An 18,261-nucleotide genomic window follows, 5' to 3' on the forward strand; every position below is an offset into this window, starting at 1 on the left:
CACCACTAATAAGTATGTGAGATAATAATAGTAGTGCTTTGCCTCCGGCAAGCACCACTAATAATAATAAGTTTAAATAGAATATCAGTAAGTTGGCTCTCTCAAGCCAACTTAATAATTAATCAGAATACTTACTCCTGCTCACTCACGCCAAATAACTCCCTGCTCAAGCTCGTCGTCTCTGCAAGATTAACGATGGCAGTTTGCACGCACAGCCACTTAGAAGATTTACATCTGTCAGACAGGTTTCTGATGTCATCAAGCTTAGTTTGAGTCTGCGCGTCAGAAACGGAAGTGCTAAAAAATGCTAAAAACGGGCTTCACTTCAATTGAGTTCCAATGGGGGCGCTGTGTCCATTTCTTTTACTGTCTATGCTGTTACCGGGGAAACCAGTATATTTCTGCCGCTCCTAAAGCACCTCCTGCTGGCAGATAATTAAATTGCATTTTTAATCATTCAGCTTGTCTGCGGTTTTCTAGCCTATATTTCCACCACACAATGATTGTTAGTCTGTGGGAAACACTGTAGTGTATGTATTGTTGCTTTGCTAAAGGTCCCCACTGGAATGGATGAATAGCTTAATCCGATGGTAATGACATACACCTGCACATGCTTCCTTTGAAGGGATATTCTGGATTAAATATATTTGAAACTGTATTTGCAAAGCAATGCATAGACTAGAACAGACTATGTGAGTGAACTGACATTAATTTCCCCTGTGTTATCACTCCACTATCTCTTCCAATTTTTGCTCTAGATACTCCACTTACTGTAGTCTGGAACACCACAAACATAAACAAGTGTGGTGAAACATCCAAGTTGCTTTTTAATACTAAATGTCAGCACGCTTAAATCACAACTTGGCAAATTAAATTGCAGGCATAATATTTTTATAATATTTAATGGTGTAGTTTTGTTAATGCTTTTAGTACTTTTCAGTTTTATTATGGCATTGAAATGTAGATAATATTATTGAATTTTATTTAAAAAATGTACATTAATGTATTGGATATAATCCAAATACTCTCAGCCCACAGCCTTCAGTCAAGATTTAATTTTGGCCCTGTGTAGTAAAAACTTTAGGCCCTTCTGTTCTATATTTTCTCAAATTGCATCAGAATTCACAGGAAATGAAAACACAATACAATAATGTGAGATTAATTATAATATAAAACAACTTGCCTCACATTTTATGGATGTAATCTATAAAGATGCAGTCCTCTACAGTTGTTTGCATTCAAATTTCTACCACTTAATGTGTTTTAACTTATGGGTGATTTTTCACTTGCTGAGCTTCGAATGATAATAACATTTCACCATATAAAGAATGCAAACTACTTTACCACAATAAAATATCCGGTCTGGGTTTGATCTATGAATAAATTATTCATAAAAATGGTCTGGGTCTGAGGTGTTAGGCTATAGAGATATTCCATCTTGGACTTGTAGGCTCATTGTATTTTATATATTTGGGGAAAAAGAGAAATGTAATCAAACCAAGCAAAGCAATGCAGAGATGGGCAAGAAAAAGACCATATTGATATGGTTGTTTTATATTGACAGTGCTTTTTGGACTGATTTAAATGCTAAACGGTAAAATAAATTCTAATTCAAAGAAATTAGAAAATTAAAAAAGAACACCAATTTATTAGAGTAATTGTTAAATCTTCTCCCTCTGTCTGTATCTCTCCTCAGGTGTGAACCACGTGTACCAGTTTTGTGTGGGGGCAGCGAAAGGTGTTCTTAGTCCGTTTGTCCTGCAGGAGATCATTATGGAGGCTCTGCAGAGGTTAAACCCTGCACATATCCACGCACACCTCCGCACTCCAGCCTTCCACCAGCTCGTGCAGCGCTGCCAGCAGGCCTACTTACAGGTACAGACTCACAAATGGGGAACTAATCATGCTGACATTATAACTAATAACATCCCTAATTAGATGAAATTCTGAAATAAATCCGTACCCTGATGATGATCCACCAGGAGCCAAGTGCACTCTTCCACTGACAGAAGCATTTAAAATTAGACTCTTAACACACGAGACAATTCGTCACAGCTGACATTTTGTATTGAATGCAGTGCAGCAATCTCAAAGTTTGTTTTCATATTCGTTAGACTTAGTTTCAAGGAAAGAATTTGAGTGGGGTTTTAGAGCATTCGAGTGGTGCTGAGGCTGGATTGTGATGGCATTGTCGCCCACACTGAATATAAATTGTGCATGAACAATTCTGGAGTGTTAAAGCTAGAGAGGGAAGCCTGAGTCTGTTCGCAGGATGGAGCATACTGATGAGAGAGCATCAAACACACTGTGACAGCCCAAAGCCAAGAGCGCACACATGCTATCTCTCCCTCGCACGCACAGACACGCTCTTACAGTTACCTGCTAGCCGACGAGGTTTCAACTTGTCGCATGGGAAACAACGCACTTATCTGTGCAAGTGGCCACTATTGGGGTAGCCCTAAAAAAACAGCTCAAGGAGAGGCTCTACCATATGTCTGCCACTGTAAATCTTTGCAAATGAATGTTGGGTAAATGTTAAAGGGAGACCGTGCCAGCTCTAATCCACTCTCTCCATGCGTGGATAATGAGACGAGGGACAGAGGCTGTGCTCGAGCAGAAACCTATCCAGACGGTTACCAAGTCATTTCATACATCGCTGGTGGGAAATGTGCTCCATATGCCACATGTCCCTATAAACATCCGGGAACATCTGGGTATACATTTTATTAAAACAGGTTTACGTTAGTGCCATCTAGTAGCAAGAGTATTTATGAATTTATCATTTCGCATATGTTTAACCACAGGGAGATCAAAAAGATATGAGGGTAATGAAATGTTGTTGAACGACAAGTAAACGCATTTAGAACTAAAAACTAAACTGAACTCAAAACCCCAGAGGAAGCTCCATGTATTATTGAGTTATTTATTAATATATATATATATATATATATATATATATATATATATATATATATATATATATATATATATATATATTCTTGTATTTATGTATTCATCAGATTGCAAACTAAATGCATAATGAAATAATGATTTGAGTTGTAAATTGTTTAATCTTGTAGATTAGTTTTAAAGATTCTTCTAAGTAAATTTATTCCATAATCTGAAACAATGAAACCGTATTATAATATTAATTTACATGGTCACAAATGTGATTTTCTGTTTAAAGTTTATGTTGTCATTCTTTTTTCCATTTAAACATTCTTTTTCTGAGGAGGCTTTAAGGGGTGACTTGGTGATATTTTATTTCAACAGTTTTGAATTGCTTAAAAACTTCAACTTTTTTAACACATTTTCTCAAGGAAATGCAAAAGTTTTCTCCTCCAACTCATATTCCTTTCTTCCATCACCAGAACTTTTGCGTTACCCCTGAGAAGCTTGTTAACCATTTTTATTATGAGTGTTGAAAAGTTTAATATTTTTGTGGAAACTTATACATTCTTTGTTTTATATTAGTTTCTTTGTTGAATACAAAGTTCAAAAGAACAGCATTTATTTGAAAAAAATCGATATCTTTGCAGAAACTAAGAAATGCCTTTAGAGTTTATCTGGGCAATGTAACAATTTTGTAAGTAGAATCATAAACAATTTTTCCATCCTTCTTACGTTTTCAAGTCCCCTTACGTGCTCCTTTTCACTCAGAAATGTGTCACATTATTAAAGGCTTGCTGACTACAATTCATAATGATTACAAAAAAACCTTTTCATCGTACGTTTGACATATTTGGCTCAAATGGTTTTAATTTAGATGCATATAACCATATTTTATACCTAACACATTAACATGTATTATTGTACATGTAACATGCAACTTATTACAAAGCTTACCCATTACCAAAAGGAAAAAAGAATATCAAGCTGTCCATAAATGAAAAACTAAAATGACCTTGGAACAGTCTCCATTGTTGAACGACTGAATTCATGTCCAATTTCTTCATCGACTGTCTGTATTATGTTTGTTCCAGTATATCCACCACAGGCTGATCCATCTGACTCCTGCAGACTACGACGACTTTGTGAACATCATCCGAAGTGCCCGCGGAGCGTTTTGCCTGACACCAGTTGGCATGATGCAGTTCAATGATGTGCTGCAGAACCTAAAGAGGGGCAAACAGACTAAAGAACTATGGCAGCGGATCTCGTTGGAGATGGCCACTTTCTCACCCTGACTGCTCTAGAGACCAGCGGGGACCGAGATGTCTGTAGCTATCTTCCCCACAGACCACTAACACAGCCCAATCTGACACGCAGCACTCTCCGTTCCCCTTGATAGGAAGTGTAGCCGTGAGGACTTCCTGTACAAGCCCACTCACATTTAGTCCCTCAGGCCCTGAAGTCATGAGAAAGTGGTACAGAGATGCTGGGGCATGTCAATGGGTCCCTCCTTCCTCGAGTTGTTGATCCCTTTGTTGTGTCTGATCTTAGTTTTGTTCGCTTTTTTTGGTGTGTTCAGTCGAGTGATTTAATAGCTATCTATGTTTTATCTACGAGTCCTAACATCTTTCATTCACTGATTTCTGTGCTTTGTGAGTTCATTTAGATGGTTAATACGGGGACAGAGGTTTTCACTTGCTATGTTGATGTTCGGTTCACATTTAAACGAAACCACTAAATGTCAGACTTCTTCTGCAACATTCCTCTACCCTGGAGAACAGAGCCTCCATCGGTCATATGGGTTTCAACGCTGGATAGTGGATGGCATCGTAAACACGAGGAGAATAAAAACAAAACTTCAAAAGAATATAAGAGACATTTATTATGAAACCATAATCAAAGTACGGGTGAGGATTCTTCAGTGTTTTTGTTTTATCTTTTGTTTTTAATATTTTGTATAGTATGGCGTGTCTGCAGAGAGCAGGATGAAGAATGGAAGAAGGTTATAACCGACTGCTCATGCGAGTTCCTTTTTCCGGTCAGATGTTGGTGGCTTGAGTGCTGGAACAGGGAAGTCTAGCTGGACCAGATTGCACCGCTTCTTTAATTTTTGAAATTCAAGGCATCAGCTGTGACTTCAGTCAAAAACAATTCGGGCTTCCTTGAGTTTAAATTGGGTTCTCTTATATTTGAATTCTAGCTGTTGCTTATACCGTTAATAGACTTTGGTATCTGTGCAATTTAGTTCTGAGGTTTCGTCGAACCACACAATTTCATTTATCTGTTCTCATTTTAAAAGGGGTTAACTGCTCCCCTCTGTCTAACATTAGTGGAGTGGTCTATAAATGTCACTGCCAGATTCCCGTGTTTCCAGCATCGGCCCCAGCTTGGATCTCGCTAGTGGAGTGTGACTGAGTAGAAATTGTACTGTGATATTTTTGTATTCTTCAAGTGTAGCTTGGTTGGGGGGAAAAAAACAAACAAAAAAAATCTATATAAATGCATATATAAATTGTGCTGATTGTGAGAGGATGTAATTTAGAATAAATGGGGAAAAGAGAAAAACTAAATTGGAACAAAGCAATATTAAAAATGTAGAGTTTACTTAATAAAGATCAATCAAAACACTACAAGAAAAAGTTTATCTGTGTTTGTTTTCTATTTTGATATACCGTATTTTTCGGACTATAAATCGCACCTGAATATAAGTCGCATCAGGCCAAAAATACGTCATGATGAGGAAAAAAACATATGTAAGTCGCATATTTTTTAGAACCAAGAGAAAACATTACCGTCTCTAGCCGCGAGAGGTCGCTCTATGCTGCTTATTGTAGGCTACAGGAGCACGGAGCAGCACAGAGCGACCCCTCGCGGCTGGAGACGGTAATGTTTTCTCTTGGTTCAGTTATCTTAGTTCATGTCAAATTAATTTTGATAAATAAGTCGCACCTGACTATAAGTAGCAGGACCAGCCAAACTATGAAAAAAAACGTATAGTCCGGAAAATACGGTACAGGTGCTGGTCATATTATAATATCATCAAAAAGTTTATTTCATTAATTCCATTCAAAAAGTGAAACTTGCATATTGCATTAAATTACACACAGCCTGATATTTCAAGTGTTTATTCCTTTTAATCTTGATGATTATAGCTGACAACGAAGGAAAATTCCAAATTCAGTATCTCAGAAAATTATAGTATAACTTAAGACCAATACAAAGAAAGGATTTTTAGAAATCTTGGCCAACTAAAAAAAATATGAAAATGAGAAGTATGAGCATGTACAGCACTCAATACTTAGTTGGGGCTCCTTTTGCACGAATAACTGCAGCAATGTGGCATGGCATGGAGTCGACCAGTCTGTGGCACTGCTCAGTTGTTATGAGAGCCCAGGTTGCTCTGATAGTGGCCTTCAGCTCTTCTGCATTCTTGGGTCTGGCGTATCGCATCTTCCTCTTTACAATAAGTTAAGGTCAGGTGAGTTTGCTGGCCGATTAAGAACAGGGATACCATGGTTCTTAAACCAGTTATTAGTATCTTTGGCACTGTGTGCAGGTGCCAAGTCCTGTTGGAAAATTAAATCTGAATCTCCATAAAGCTGGTCAGCAGCAGGAAGCATGAAATGCTCTAAAACTTCCTGGTATACGGCTGTGTTGACATTGGACTTTAGAAATGCAGTGGACCAACACCAGCAGATGACACGACACCGCAAACCGTCACTGACTGTGGAAACTTTACACTGTACCTCACGCAACAAGGATTGTGTGCCTCTCCTCTCTTCCTCCAGACTGTGGGACCCTGATATCCAAAGAAAATGCTAATTTTTACTTTCATCAGAGAACATAACTTTGGACCACTCAGCAGCAGTCTAGTCCTTTTTGTCTTTAGCCCAGGTGAGACGCTTCTGACGCTGTCTGTTGTTCAGGAGTGGCTTGACACAAGGAATCCGACAGCTGAAACCCATGTCTTGCATACGTCTTTGTGTAGTGGTTCTTGAAGCACTGACTCCAGCTGCAGTCCACTCTTTGTGAATCTCCCCCACATTTTTGAATGGATTTTGTTTCACAATCCTCTCCAGGGTGCAGTTATCCCTATTGCTTAAACACTTTTCTACCACATCTTTTCCTTCCCTCCGCCTCGATATTAATGTGCTCCTTGTGCAATGTGTCAATGGTCATCTTTTGGACAACTGTCAAGTCAGCAGTCTTCCCCATGATTGTGTAGCCTACAGAACTAGACTGAGAGACCATTTAAAGGCTTTGCAGGTGTTTTGAGTTAATTAGCTGATTAGAGTGTGGCACCAGGTCTCTTCAGTACTGACCTTTTTATTCTAATTTTCTGAGATACTGAATTTGGGACTTTTAGTTGTCAGTTATAAACATCAAATTTAAAAGAAATAAACATTTGAAGTATATCAGTCTGTGTGTAATGAATGAATATAACCTACAAGTTTCACTTTTTGAATGGAATTGGTGAAATCAACTTTCCTACTTTGATGATATTCTAATTATATGACCAGCACCTGTATTTTAAAATGTAATTTATTCCTGTGATGACAAAGCTGAATTTTCAGCAGCTATTACTCCAGTTTTTAGTGTCTCATGATCCTTCAGAAATCATTCTAATATACTGATTTGGTGTACGTGAATAGTTTTGTGATTGTATTTTTTAAATGCATTTAAAATAAAATAAGTACAATTTACTTTAATGTCACTTTTGATTAATGTAGCATGGCTAAATGAAACTATTATTATTTTTTTCTTGCTGATCCCAAAGGTTTGAACGGTAGTTTATATCAGCAATGGGATGAACAGATCTGATCAAATTCACAAGAAGTGTCAGAAATGACATCGACCTCGAGCGAATCAGTGTTGTACCTAGGGGGGTTTCATCGCCTGGGGGCGCTAGAAGGTTACATATTGAAACTGCTGAATGTTTGTGGTCTGTCGGGGATCATGGTTTACATGAGGAACTGATATTCACTACTTATTCAATCACGCAGTTCGTTTAGGTGCCAAATGAAACTTGCACATGATTTATGTTTTAAAGCTACACTATACATTAAGCTTATGGTAAGCAGTTTACTCCAATCACTTCAGGTAGGAAGTGTGAGCAGGGGGAGGTTCCCCCCATCGGGCGGACTGATTTGGTTTGTTCCAGAGTTTTCGGAAGGTAGAGCGACTGGAGCCGACGGACAGCATCACAGCCGAGTGAAGATGGCGGCTCAGAGGCTGATTCTGTCCCCGAGAGTTTGAGTTCACCTCTCATTTTTAAACTTATTAAAACTTTGAGGAGCCCTTACGGATAGCCGTATCAAAGTAAACTATATCGGTGAGTCATGGTTTGCGTTTTCTTCAAAACAACCGCGGTTTTGCCTCTTCGGAACTGGAGAAATGCTACGGCTAGCCGCGCTAACCTCGTTCTGAAGAAAATCAGAGTAGCGACTTCTCAACATGTTTTCATTTAAAACCAATTTATGTTTTCAAATACACCAATTTACTGGTGAAAACCCGTGACATTTCCCTCTCTCCGAGCTCGGCTGTTTGAATAAAAGCTGCGGTTAGCCGCAGTAGAAACCGTTTGAGTCGCAGTTTTACAGTTTAGTGGAAGTTTTGAATAGTCACTGATTTCCATATACACATCCAGAAAGTGTTTAGGTAATATTAGTGACTAAACACATACACAAATCACCGCTTCGCTGCTCTTTACACTGTCTTAATGTGCCGTAACAGGGTCAGGGTGTGTGAGAGCATGTGTAAGTTTGAGGTTCAAGGCAGCTTGGGACAAAAGCGGGATTCTTGTTGCATTTAAACGCATGTGTTTCTGTAAGACTTCATGGGCAGATTGAGTCTGCGTTGGCACCTTTACGCAGTCCATAGAAAATCCGAGTTGCTCTGCCAGCTCATGCCGTAGAGACTCGTTTTTTGGGCTTTAATGAATTTTGCATGGGCTTAAGTCAGTGTTCTTTTCTCTTTAAACGTGAGGCGAGAATATCTCGTGTGAGCCTGCAGTTGCACAGCTGTTGTTTTTGAAAATCTCTTGAAATGATAATTCCGTGCGAGTTGCTCTAGCTGAGCGTTAACAGAATACGCTCTTGGATTTGTAGTGCTTTGAACTCTTTGGGTGTTTTTAGTAATTTGCCTGCATAACGGATTGTTTGGGTATTTTTGATAACATTTGGAACTTGCGTTAAGAAAATATGCCTATTTGTGGGTTGTTAACACATAACGTGTACATTTTTATTACTAAGATTTAGTTTAAAATACATGTAAATGTTTAAGGGAGTGTGTATAAAAGTGCAAAAATATTTAATATTTCTCTAATGCTATGCTTGTTAATTACGCAAGTTTTGCAACATAACGTTTAAATAATTTTAGATGTATAACGTCAAGAACGTGACAAAACAACCCTTGTACGTTTGCGTATACAACAAGTCTTTTCATGTATTCTGCTCTCGGAAAATAATAGTTCACGTTAGCGTTATGTTTAATGATAAAAGGTTGGATAACAAATGAAGTGCACCTCAGTAACTGAGGTGATTCAGAGATACTAAAGTAGTTTTTAAACTTAACATACTCCTTGGCTTGTCCTTTTTTGCCTACAAGGAATTTGGAGACATTTTTATGAGTGATCCTAAAATGACTTTCTTTATCCTTAGGCAATTTTAGATGGAAGACTCGTAGATCATGTTGGCTAGTCAAGCTTTTTACAACCGTCATTTCTCTTGAGCTTTTGTTTGTGTTGGGTAATATGTAAGGTTTCTGTATCATGTATTATACTTGTTAAATATATAGAGTTATAAGGAAAGGATGTTAAATGATACTATATACGTTTTCATTCTTAATCTTATTTTTTTGTATTATTATTAAAAATAAAGATTATTGAGATTGGATTGATAAAATTGAACTCAGTGACTTGTGATTCAGTGATACATGGATTGTCAAAATGCTTTCAAATTTAACACAATCCTTGGCTTGTCCTTTTCCACACAGAATTTGGAGAGATTTTTATGAATGATCATGCAATGGTTTTCTCCATCATGAGGCCTTTTTTTAATATTGGATTGAAGACTCCCAGATCAAGTAGTTTGATAATGCCTGTAAAAAGCTTGATTTTACACAAGGTGTTTTTTGTTTGTTTTGTTTTTGGGTCCGTCTGTCTGTTTCTCATGCAGACTGTGTAAAAGTTTTAAAACAGGACAAATATATGCCACAACATAACCCATAACTCAGATCACTGAGTCCCCTCATCCATGACATAATTAGCAGTGGATTGTGAGTTGAAGATGAGTTTGGTTCTGTCCCAAGAACATTACAAATGTCTGAGATAATTTGCAAATGAGTGCTGGGCCTGGGGTGGCTCTCATGCTTTTTTAAAATTATTATAATATTTTTTTTTGTGTGTAACGGAAAGTGGGACAAGCCTTGGATTATGTTTCAATAGAGCCAGAGAAGAAGCCAGAATCCCATTAGATTAATGACTTCAAATGACCAGGCTCATTTCTTTAGCCTCGTTTCCCTAAAGCTGGTATTAATTTCTCTCCTGTGTCTTAATTGCATGCATATATTATTACTTGCTCACTAATTCAGAATGACCTTTGGAAAGACTATTTAACTGAACTTGCAGCCTAGGTCTGTAACTTTGTTAGTGCTTGATAAAACCCTTGTTGTGTACATTAAATGCAATTTTTTTTTTTTTGCATTGACAATGCAAATGTGCTTTATGCTGCAGTGCAGTCCACTGAATCTACTGTCTGTTTCCTCTAAAGAACAGAACAGAATATAGGGGATCTGATTTTTTTTAGTCCGTTTAATCTTCAGGGAGCTGAGTCAGGTCCTGTGCAGCACTGGGAAATCAGAGAGGGATGTCGACACGGAGGGAATTCTGCAGCTTGATCGAGCCATGCAATGAAGGAAGCAGTCAAAGAATGCTTGAGGAGATGAAGAGTTCTTCAAACCAATAGTTATGAACACAGCAGAAGTAATAGTAGCAATAACAGCACCAGTAATAATATGAATCCTGTATTTTTCTTTCCTGTAGAACTGACTGTACATCTCAAAATAAGTATTTCAGTATTGGAATGAAAATGACTGAGGCCGCTGTATACTCCAGTACACTGTAAAAATTACAATGTAAAAATGAAGTTATTAAAACAAAATGACTTTTCACACTTAGTTAGCCCTGAGCCATTCTAAACACTGACTAAACAGAATATGAGGTTATCTTGTTTCTTGCTGCTTATACCCAGGGTTAACAAATAATCCTGGACATTCACGGTCTCCATTTAACACACATTCACATTTTCCATCACCATGTGACATTTTCCACTCTGAGATGACTGCTTACATGTTAAGCAGTGTGTCAGTGACTGACCAAAGCACACGATCGGCTGTTGGTTGCTAATCATCTAGCTTTAACATAACATAAAAAGCCGCTGCTCACCCCAGTTCTAAATACAAGTGTGTAATGTACCTTCACCCAGGGTTAAAAAATGGGCTTTTAGGACTCGGGGGTTAAGCACAGTTTGAAATGTTTAATATGTTTAATGTTTAATATGTTAGCTGCAGTTTCTTCGTGAATTGATTAATTGATTTTTTTGTGAAATTGAATGTCAGTTTTTTTTTTAAGTGAAAAATGTTCTACACCAAATATTTTTCAGTGTAGAGAATTTTTTTTGGTTTTTCCAACATCCAAGCTACCAAGACAAATACTTGCAGTCTCCAGTTGTCAGTTTAGTTTGTTTGAAAGACTTCTGTTGTAGCTTTGATCGGGTGCGCTGTCTGAAGCCCTGAGAACAAGCCCAGAGTGGTAAATAATCTGCTTCATGTACTCATACAGAGCCTCTTATAGCCCAAGAGGCAGAGGCAAATGGACAGTCATCCAGTCTTCCTATCGTCTTTAACAACAGATCAGTATGCTGAGCCTAAATAAAAGGGATGCTGCAATAATCGTTGCATGGCAGAGGTCAAGAGGTGCAAATGTTAATGCAATGCTAGTTTAATATAAGATCAGTTCTGAGCTGATTGCCAGCCCAGCAGAGATAGTAACGTACTTCATCTGCAAGCCTGTAGGGCTTCAATTAGCTGTTATCTTCACAGGTTATGCATTAAAGAGATAAAAAAAATTTATCTAGTAGATGATGAATTATGAATGGTTATAACTTAAGAGTGGGAGTTTGTGGCTCATTTCACAAGCGTGTATTAAGATAAATGATAATGCTGAAGTCTATTAAAGGGTTAGTTTACCCCAAAATTAAAATTGTCATTTATGACTCACCCTCAAGACTTTCCAAACCAGTAAGACCTCTGTTCATCTTCAGAACACAGTTTAAAGGGGGGGTGAAATGCTATTTCATGCATACTGAGTTTTTTACACTGTTAAAGAGTTGGATTCCCATGCTAAACATGGACAAAGTTTCAAAATGTAAGTTGTACGGTTGAAAGAGTATTTTTGTTCCCAAAATACTACTTCCGGTTTATCACAAGTTTCGGAAAGTTTTTTTCGAGTATGGCTCTGTGTGACGTTAGATGGAGCGGAATTTCCTTATATGGGTCCTGAGGGCACTTCTGCCGGAAGAGCGCGCGCTCCCGTATAGCACAGCACTGAGAGCACAACAGACATTCACTGATCAGAGCGAGAGCGTCGCGAAATGTCACAAAAGAAGTGTGTTTTTGGTTGCCAGGGCAAGACAACCCTGCACAGATTACCAAAAAAAAAAACCGCATTAAGGGACCAGTGGATGGAGTTTATTTTTACAGAGCATCAACGGAGTTGTGCAAGTGTTTGTGTTTGTTACCTGCATTTCGAAGATGCTTGTTATAATGTTATAACAAGGTTATAACAAGGCCTAGTTTGACGACGGACGTATCGTTTGTTTCTTAAGGATGATGCAATCCCAACGAAAAAGGGTCACGATCGTGTGTTGGAACCGCAGGTGGTAAGTAAAACTGCTTAAAATATCTCTGCCTCCTTGTTAGTGCATCCGCCTCCCATGCCGGAGACCCGGGTTCGAGCCCCGCTCGGAGCGAGTCGTTTCTGCTGCTGCTCTCGTACAGTTTCAGCCTCGGGATCTGATTCTGGATCATAAATATATAGTAAATCTGACTGTAAGCCATGGTTTGTTTTGGATGATGGTTTTTCCCTCACGGTAATGTCACAGTTTCCGCATGCTCTCAACACAAAATCCTACTGGCGCTCGTGATTCTTTAGCTCCGCCCACAAGTCACGCCTCCAGCGGCTCGTGTTTTTCCGGGAAAAATCAGTACAGACTATCTTTCTCTTATGAATATAATAAAACTAAAGACTTTTTGGAGTTATGAAGGATGCAGTACTACTCTATAGGTACTCAAGATTAACAGGATATTGAGTGAAAACAAGCATTTCACCCCCCCTTTAAGATATTTTAGATTTAGTCCGAGAGCTCTCAGTCCCTCCATTGAAAATGTATGTACGGTATACTGTCCATGTCCAGAAAGGTAAGAAAAACCTCATCAAAGTAGTCCGTGTGACATCATAGGGTCAGTTAGAATTTGATGAAGCATCGAAAATATATTAAATGCCCAAAATAACAAAAATGCGACTTTATTCAGCATTGTCTTCTCTTCCGGGTCTGTTGTGTAAAACTATGCGAATGTGAAAATAATGCATAAATGGTGCCTGTTGCATTTCACATTAAATACACATTAAACTCACATAGACATGTGCTGGTATTCGGTAATGCAATATATCACGGTAATGAATGTGTACAATATTGTTATCATGGGCACTTCTAAATACCATGAATAATTTCAAATTATTCAGAATTTGGAATGCATTTTAAGAATACTATTCCAATCAACTGGTCAAATGCACAACACAGCTGTATGCTGATGGAAATGTTGTTTGTGCCTCTGATGTAAACAAGCACGCAGGAGAAGCACATTCACTCTCTGACAGCAGATGGCGCTTAACTGCAGAAAATCCCGCTGTTACCCTGGAAACCCCATAAATAAAGCAGCTGCACTACTTTCTAAAGCATATTTAAATAATTAGCCTTTCAAATTTGTGTAAAAATTTGTGGGACTACAACATGCCCTAGATATTGTTTGAAAGTGATTTGATTATTGTTAATACACACTTTACATTAGGGCTTCATTGATAAACATTAGTTAATTCATTAGTTAACAACTGCCAATGAAAAATTATTCTGAACATTCATTAATCCTAGGTATTCCAATATATAATAAAATCTAAAGTTGCAACTGTATTAACGAGCTAACATGATCACTTAAGTGATCCATCCTGTGCCATGCGCTATCCAGTCTTATCACACATCTAAGGAAGAAGTAGCTGGAAAGTGTCATTACTTGTAGCACTTCTGCCAGTCTGATCGTGGAATTTTTATTTTTAATTTTTTTGGAGGTTTTATATTGTGAATATCCAGACTAATAACATAACAAATAATCTGATGTGTATATAAAAATGTGTATCATCATCCCCATAGAGTCTCATTTGAAATGCATGCTAATGAAAGTCTGTCCAGACCAGTATTAATCAGTCAACACACACAGACGAAACGAAAAGGGTGGGTAGTGCACCTCTAGAATGCTGTTACCCCTTAGGTTAAAGAAATGGTAGATTGTTTCAATTATCTGTAAACGAGAGATCAAAGGACCACGAAAAGCAACATTTTTGAAGTAGCAGCAGAAGATTAGCTGTTCTAATCTCTTCAGGGTTTTCTGCCTTCCCATCAAGAGCTCTTGTACACGGGCTGCTACAAAGAGCTGCGCTTCTAATCTTTCAAGATGAAACTCCTCTCTGCTTTAGTCCTAATGCTTGGCTTGAAGAAGTTTGTTCATCTTTTGAATGAAAGTCTTCCTTGTTGCAAATAATTATTTTTATTTTTTTTTGTATTTGAGATCAGTTCTGTTTGTAAAAGGTCTCTGACCACATTTACCTCAATGGAAGAGACTTGATATGTTGTATGATATGTGTGCATTTCCTGCCAAGGCATTGAAAATTCTTGACATACTGCCTCCGCTATTGAGTTTGAGCAATCAAGCAATAGCTGAACTGATTTGAATGCACTAAACTTGTCTTCAATTCAAGGTCAGATTGAATACATTTTAGTGTGGTAGAGAGAGATTTAATTCAGTGAGGCAGCTGCATTTCATAGTTTACTCCTCCTCTACTTGTCCCGAGTCAAATGAATGTGAATGTCTTTGTAGTTGTTGTGCATTTGAACTTCCAAATTTGTATTATCGTTTGCAAAATGATGCATGTCATAGTGCATCTCAATTTTGCTTTCATTTTGACTCCCAAATGTGCTTATGAGAAATGCTTTCAGCATTTAAGCTTTGTTTAGACAACTATTTCTTTAATCTTATCTGAAATGTTTTTTTTTTTTTCATTTTATTTAAATGAGATTAAAAATAGAAAAGTGGTTTGTTTAATTTGAATTAAATTCTAGTTTAATATTTATTCAGCATGTACTTTTCCAAAACCGTTTCCCAAATAATTGCCCTGACATATCAAAATTCACTCTGATTTTGGGCTCTACTCAAGCTCAATATGGAGTCCTCATCATGACATCAATTCAGGTTGAGTTTCTCTCCTAATCAGTGTTTTTTAATCTTCTTCAAAGGGGTAACACAACTCCATTGCTTATTTCCCTCTTTTTTTATTATCTGAGTTTGTATGCCTACTGACAGCTACATTTTCCACACTTTATTTCTGTTAGGCTTCATTTGATTCCGGATAATGTTTCAAGAGTTAAATCAATTGCTGTGCACTTTTCCTGACTACTGAGATACAGAACGTTATTACTCAGACTTCACACACACTCAGCATTTTGGGGATGCTCTCCTCTTCAAAGTGATAGTTATGTCTATAGGCTCTTCAAAGGAAAGAAATCGATTTGCCATTGCTTTCCATTTTCAGAAGAGCGTGAATCCTTGAGACACAGTACTGTTGGTTGTGTTTCCTAATATAAATAAGAGCACCACACAGGTTGCCTGTATTTTGGTTAGTGTGTTAGTTTTTTGTTGTGGCAGTTGGATTGCAAGCAGGGCCTCTGTGATTCCTCATTCATTTTTCTATTGCAGTGCCATACACAACCTTGAATTTGATGTAGGGCCCCATGAAATCAGTTTTATTTTTTACATTTTTTTTTTCTGGATTCTGTTTTGTGTTCCTGGATATTTCTGGACTCCTTTTTAATGATTAAATTGTAGTAATCAAAAAAACGTTTAATTAAAATCATGAAACACATGCACTTTAATATCAGTTTATTAAAAGTTTAACAAGAATAGTTTTTCTCACTTCCTCCATTGACAGTCAGTGTTAAAGTGATATCACAGGACCAGAATCAGAGCTGCTACATGCTTGATCTTGTTGCTATACGGTCACATGGTTTGAGAAGCTCAATCTTTCCAACAACTCTGTGCTGTTCATTTGTTTGAATGGTTTAAATGTACTATATTTTTGTTCAGTAAAATTGTATTCATATTTTAAGGACATTTTTGGTACTAAGATATGCAATAATTATGATCTATGAATAACCATTTAAAATATTTACATTTATTTATTTTTATAATTTTTACCCCTAAATTCAGTTAAAATTTTTCCTGACTTTTCCTGATTTTTAATAGTCTTTTCTAATAGAGTTTTATTAATCAAAAAGCTTGTCTAATAGGGTTGGGCAATGTCTATAAAGACTATGTCAGAAAACGATTGCTAACGGTTGGCTGTTACATTACAACAATTTTCCTCCCGAGGACAATAAAGTATACTACTACAGTACATAACATTTTACTTACCGCATAAACAGAGTAAGGAGAGATGACTGAGGATGATGGTTTGCCTACAATACTTTTATTTTATGTGGTGTGTGTGCTGCGACTGCCTAATCATTTTCACAAATACATGCCTTAAAATAAAAAAGATAACGGAGATATGTATATAAAATACCAAAAAAAACATGGTTATTGGTAGGGCTGTTTTTTTTTAAATTATATTTGCAAAGTCAAGCTTCAGCTCAATATTGTAAATAATGTGCAGCACAGTATCATTACCCTGCTGAAAAAAAATTCTTACAGTTTCCATTAAACCATTACAAAATTAATTTTTTGTTTTTAGCAGTATTGTTCTATTGGTTGCCATCTGCCAGATTACATTCCACCAATAGAATCCATCAAATAAACACCTTTATAGTTTACATTAAAACCAATACAAATCCCATTATAACTCTGAAATCCATTAAATTTTTAATTGTGGTTTGGCAGGGGTTCTGTATAGATTATTATTATTATTATTATTATTATTTATTTTTTTATTTTTTCAGCAGACAAGATTATAATGGTATAACTTCTTTTACAGAATTAACTTAATTACTGAATTTCACTGGAAAGATTTTATTTTTTATAAATAAAGAACTGTATTTCTTTAGTCAATTATCGAAGTATTACATATGTTACACTGTATTTGGGATTTTAAGAACAAGTGGAAAATGTGCTTTCATTAATATTTTTTTGTATTCTGGGAAGTTTGTGTGCATTGGGAAACATATATATATATATATATATATATGTATATGTATATGTATGTATATATATATATATATATATATATATATATATATATATATATATATATATATATATATATAATTAATAATATTATTATTAATAATTATTTATTTGTAATTTATTTTTAACATGTGTAAAATAAACATACTTAGAATTATAGAATCAGGAAGTTGTCATCTAAAGTATTTTACAGCATTTTTCACAAATTAATATTTTAAAATATATAAACAAAAGGAAAGTAAACACACTGTAGGCTACTCTGGGAAGTTTGTGTGCATTGGGAAACATTTCACATGCAGCACGCAGTAAAAATGATATGAATATGACAGTGCCCAAATGCATAAATCAGCATAGTTTCAAATCGCGATTTTAAAGTTTATCGCACATCTCCAGTGAAGTTGACCTCTCCTTCTGTCTGGATTAAATTCACCGATGTGTGCAAGGTTTATGAAATTTAAATTTTCATTAGTCGTTTAAAGGTTTGTTTAAATTATTTGCGTATTTGCTGAATGCTGACGATGTTTGCCTTTCTGTTACTAATAATATAAAAGCAATCGTTATAATACTTTTTCTTGACATTTGAAAAACATTTGAATAACTTCGAGGGAAATGTTTTTTAAATGCCACACTGAATCATTCAATTAAGTAAAAAGCGTTTTATTTGTATTTATTTTTTGGAGAGTTTTTCTTCTAGGTTTGAAATAAATATTAAGTAAACATCACTTGGATGTGATTATATTTACACTGGATTTGAACACATTTCAGGAGTTTTTTCAATATCAATCATTGCAAGTTATGGCCATT

At 36.5% G+C, this 18,261-nt stretch overlaps 2 protein-coding genes across 9 annotated transcripts in view; both read left to right on the forward strand.

Moving 5' to 3' along the window:
* Positions 1 to 5,525, forward strand: part of LOC113112727 (zinc finger SWIM domain-containing protein 8-like) — a 40,876-nt gene extending 35,351 nt beyond the window's left edge. For 3 of the 6 annotated variants that reach the window (XM_026278516.1, XM_026278512.1, XM_026278514.1), the window contains 2 exons: positions 1,697 to 1,875; positions 3,984 to 5,525. In XM_026278516.1, coding sequence (XP_026134301.1) covers positions 1,697 to 1,875; positions 3,984 to 4,187 — 383 coding nt within the window. In that variant the 3' untranslated portion in view covers positions 4,188 to 5,525. Of the gene's footprint in view, positions 1 to 1,696; positions 1,876 to 3,983 lie in introns of those variants that run through there. The other 3 variants (XM_026278513.1, XM_026278515.1, XR_003293470.1) reach the window with 2 other exon arrangements.
* Positions 5,526 to 8,062: 2,537 nt separating this feature from the next.
* LOC113112730 (bifunctional heparan sulfate N-deacetylase/N-sulfotransferase 2-like) overlaps positions 8,063 to 18,261 on the forward strand; it is a 108,037-nt gene continuing 97,838 nt past the window's right edge. For 2 of the 3 annotated variants that reach the window (XR_003293471.1, XM_026278518.1), the window contains exon 1: positions 8,063 to 8,224. The gene's annotated coding sequence lies outside the window, so the exon portion shown is untranslated. The remainder of the gene's footprint in view (positions 8,225 to 18,261) is intronic. The other variant, XM_026278521.1, reaches the window with a different exon arrangement.

Source organism: Carassius auratus, chromosome 13, assembly GCF_003368295.1.
Source record: "Carassius auratus strain Wakin chromosome 13, ASM336829v1, whole genome shotgun sequence".
NCBI classification, from domain to species: Eukaryota; Metazoa; Chordata; class Actinopteri; order Cypriniformes; family Cyprinidae; genus Carassius; species Carassius auratus.